Below are 2,747 nucleotides of genomic sequence, written 5' to 3'. Positions count from 1 at the left end.
TGCACTTCTGTGTTTTCAGTAGTTTAAGAAAGAGCTAATTATTTGCACATAAAGAGACATATCAAGTAAAATGTTTTACCACTGTTTGTTATTAGGTGAAACCTTGAAAAGGAATCAAAAATAACATACTTTTCTTATACAGTATTAGAAAGATCAACAAAGTCTCTTATTTTTTCGTTCATATATTTGGAAAATACTGCATAAATACCAGCGAAAAGAAAGGAATGTAAACTATGCAAACTAATTCCTCATCTTGCCAGAAAGCTGACTTGGGCATCCAGCAAGATCCTGATCCTGCATCATTACAGCAAATTACTTTCTTTGCAAACTAAAATCTATTGTGTTTCAGTATGGGTTTTTTCTCTACTAGCTGCTGGAAAAAAAAGGTTTTGGACCACTTTCTGGACAGGGATAAGTGACTTCATGGTCACTTGCCTAGGGCTGAGCACTGGGCTGTTGAAACTCCCCTGTGGATCTCGAGACACATAAGTTGCACAGATGCTGGGTTTGCCACAGTGCTATAGGGAGGAAAAATAGAGAGATTTTCTGGATTTTGGAGTGCTCAATAACATAGTGGGTAAACCTTCCATATCTTCCAAGTGAAGATAATAGACCTAGCAAATCAATCTCTACAGATAACTGTGAAATGTGTGAAACATCATGTGATGGTTCCCAGATGAATGCTAAGAGTAGGAAAAGGATAAATTATGCAAGTACCCTCCTTGGGAAAGGAGCGAAGAGAAGGCAGTAGAAAACACAGAGGTGTGAGATAAGCTTGTCTTCCTCTCTCCCTCCCTCATTTTCAGAAGCTAAAAGTTAAAGGTCTTTCTGTTCAATAAAGCAGCAAGTCTAGAGGGCAACTAAAAGCAAGACTTGCTGATTGACAGGAAGGAATTTGGTTATCCAAAGGCACGAGTAACTCTTACACTTGATTTGCTTTTCTAATCTGAAAACAAGTTTCAAGATTTCTTAACATCACCAATATCACCCATTACTCCAGTAAAGACCCAGGTCTGCAGTGTAGAGGGAGTATGTCTAGGATTAGCAGCAAGATTATCATGACAGATTAATGGCTGTGAGCTAGGAGAAAAAGAATAGAAAAATAAAAAAGTCCTTTGATAATGTCCTGGTATGTAATTCTTTTAAGTCACACCCTCCATGAAGTCTACAAAGGTCAGGAAAGTCACTTTGCTTCATTACTTTAAATGCTATGAAGATTTTAATAGTCCTGTTTTGCAAGCCAGGTGACATGAGAAAAGAACATTTTCAGAATAATTTCAGAAAGGAACAAGTGTGGACCTGACTCATACTGATACTCTGAAACTGAGCCTTGAAGCGAACCCCATTCAATACTAACATTTTAAAAAAGAATATGGATTTAACAGCATGAGTCAAACCAACCTCTGTTACATTTATGTTAGCAGTAAATGTGATATTATTTGGAATTGTTCTAATTTACTTCACTGTCTTTACAATTAGCTCTCTTTCCAATGCAAATTTTGGATAGGGGCCAAAACTACTGCATTTGGTTATGAGCTTTCAGCACTCAACATTTTTGGGAACCATAGAATCAGTCTGGCCACCCCTCTGTTTTCCTAGCTCCACATGTATCTGAGGCAGCTTCATACAACCCCTACAGAAAAAATGTGTTACTGAAGGCAGTTTTTTCCCTAGTCAGACACATTCTTGAAGATTTCCGTCCCACTAAACATAAACATACACAGACAGAGGTTACTCACAATGCTCAGTAATTTTACTTAAAAAATAATTCAAAAGAGAATCTATCAATTAATGAACACCCAATTAAAAAAAAAAGAAAAAAAAAAAAGAAGAGCATTTATTTTCTTCCTACATTTCTAATACACTATTTGTTGGCATTCCATACTCATAAACTTGCGTGATTTTCTTTAAACCACACGAACTATTGTAGAAGCACAGTAACACTTCTCCTGAAGTGTCTTTGAGGAGTACAACATGCAGGAAATGGGAATGTTCACAGGTGTCCCACAAACACTAAAACAGATATAGATTAGATTAGGTGTTTGTCAGGCTACCTGAATGTTATGTTTCACATGGAATGGCCCATGTAGAATTCTCCAGGAAATACTTTTCGTTCACTTTTTAGGAAATAGATAGCGCAGCAGTGAATGTGTGAATGCATAGCGGCAGAGCGCCGTAGAAACCCCGCTTAGACGGTCCTGGCTTCGCTCCAAAACAAACCCCAGTGGTTTCACTCAAAGTAAACTAACCCTGTCACAATCTGCCGTGGATCTCCCTCTTTTAACAGACACCCCGAGGTAAAGATGAGCTCAAACCCACTTTTAGGAAGGAAGTGCTATTTCTCTGCCATAGCTGAGGCTGGCAGAGCATTTAAAGGGAAGGGCGCACGCTTTTCCCAGCTCAGCCTCCGCACCGGCAGGATCCCGCATCCCTGACAGCCATGCAGCGTGACCCCGGCTTCGCAGGGCGCACAGAAATCTCTCCAAAGAGAAAGTTACACTCACAAAGTTTCAGTGTTAGGGAAATGTGCACAGCAGAGCTATTAGTACAAGAAAAAAAAGATTTATTTTTTCCATGCATTCTGCCTCCAGTTATATAAAGCAGCAACCAGGGACATGCTTAAACGTAACTCCATCTTTGCCTTACTTATATCGCCGCTTACTTACCCCTCGTCTGCCTGCTGTCTGCTGGGCAAGCCAGGCACAGCTCAAGTTTCTGGCTTTCATTTTCCTCCATTGTCCCTGCCT

The 2,747-nt window shown here is 39.7% G+C and overlaps 1 protein-coding gene across 7 annotated transcripts in view; it reads right to left on the bottom strand.

The window, feature by feature from the left end:
• Positions 1 to 2,747, bottom strand: part of KIAA1217 (KIAA1217 ortholog) — a 354,729-nt gene that overhangs the window by 174,703 nt on the left and 177,279 nt on the right. For 2 of the 7 annotated variants that reach the window (XM_031059314.1, XM_031059313.1), the window contains exon 1: positions 2,667 to 2,741. The exons of 3 other annotated variants lie outside the window; for them this stretch is intronic. In XM_031059314.1, coding sequence (XP_030915174.1) covers positions 2,667 to 2,736 — 70 coding nt within the window. In that variant the 5' untranslated portion in view covers positions 2,737 to 2,741. Of the gene's footprint in view, positions 1 to 2,666; positions 2,742 to 2,747 lie in introns of those variants that run through there. 2 more of the 7 variants (XM_031059315.1, XM_031059318.1) reach the window with 1 other exon arrangement.

The sequence above is a fragment of the Geospiza fortis genome, unplaced genomic scaffold (assembly GCF_000277835.1).
Source record: "Geospiza fortis unplaced genomic scaffold, GeoFor_1.0 scaffold75, whole genome shotgun sequence".
NCBI lineage: Eukaryota > Metazoa > Chordata > Aves > Passeriformes > Thraupidae > Geospiza > Geospiza fortis.
This window is presented reverse-complemented; position numbering and strand designations above follow the sequence as displayed.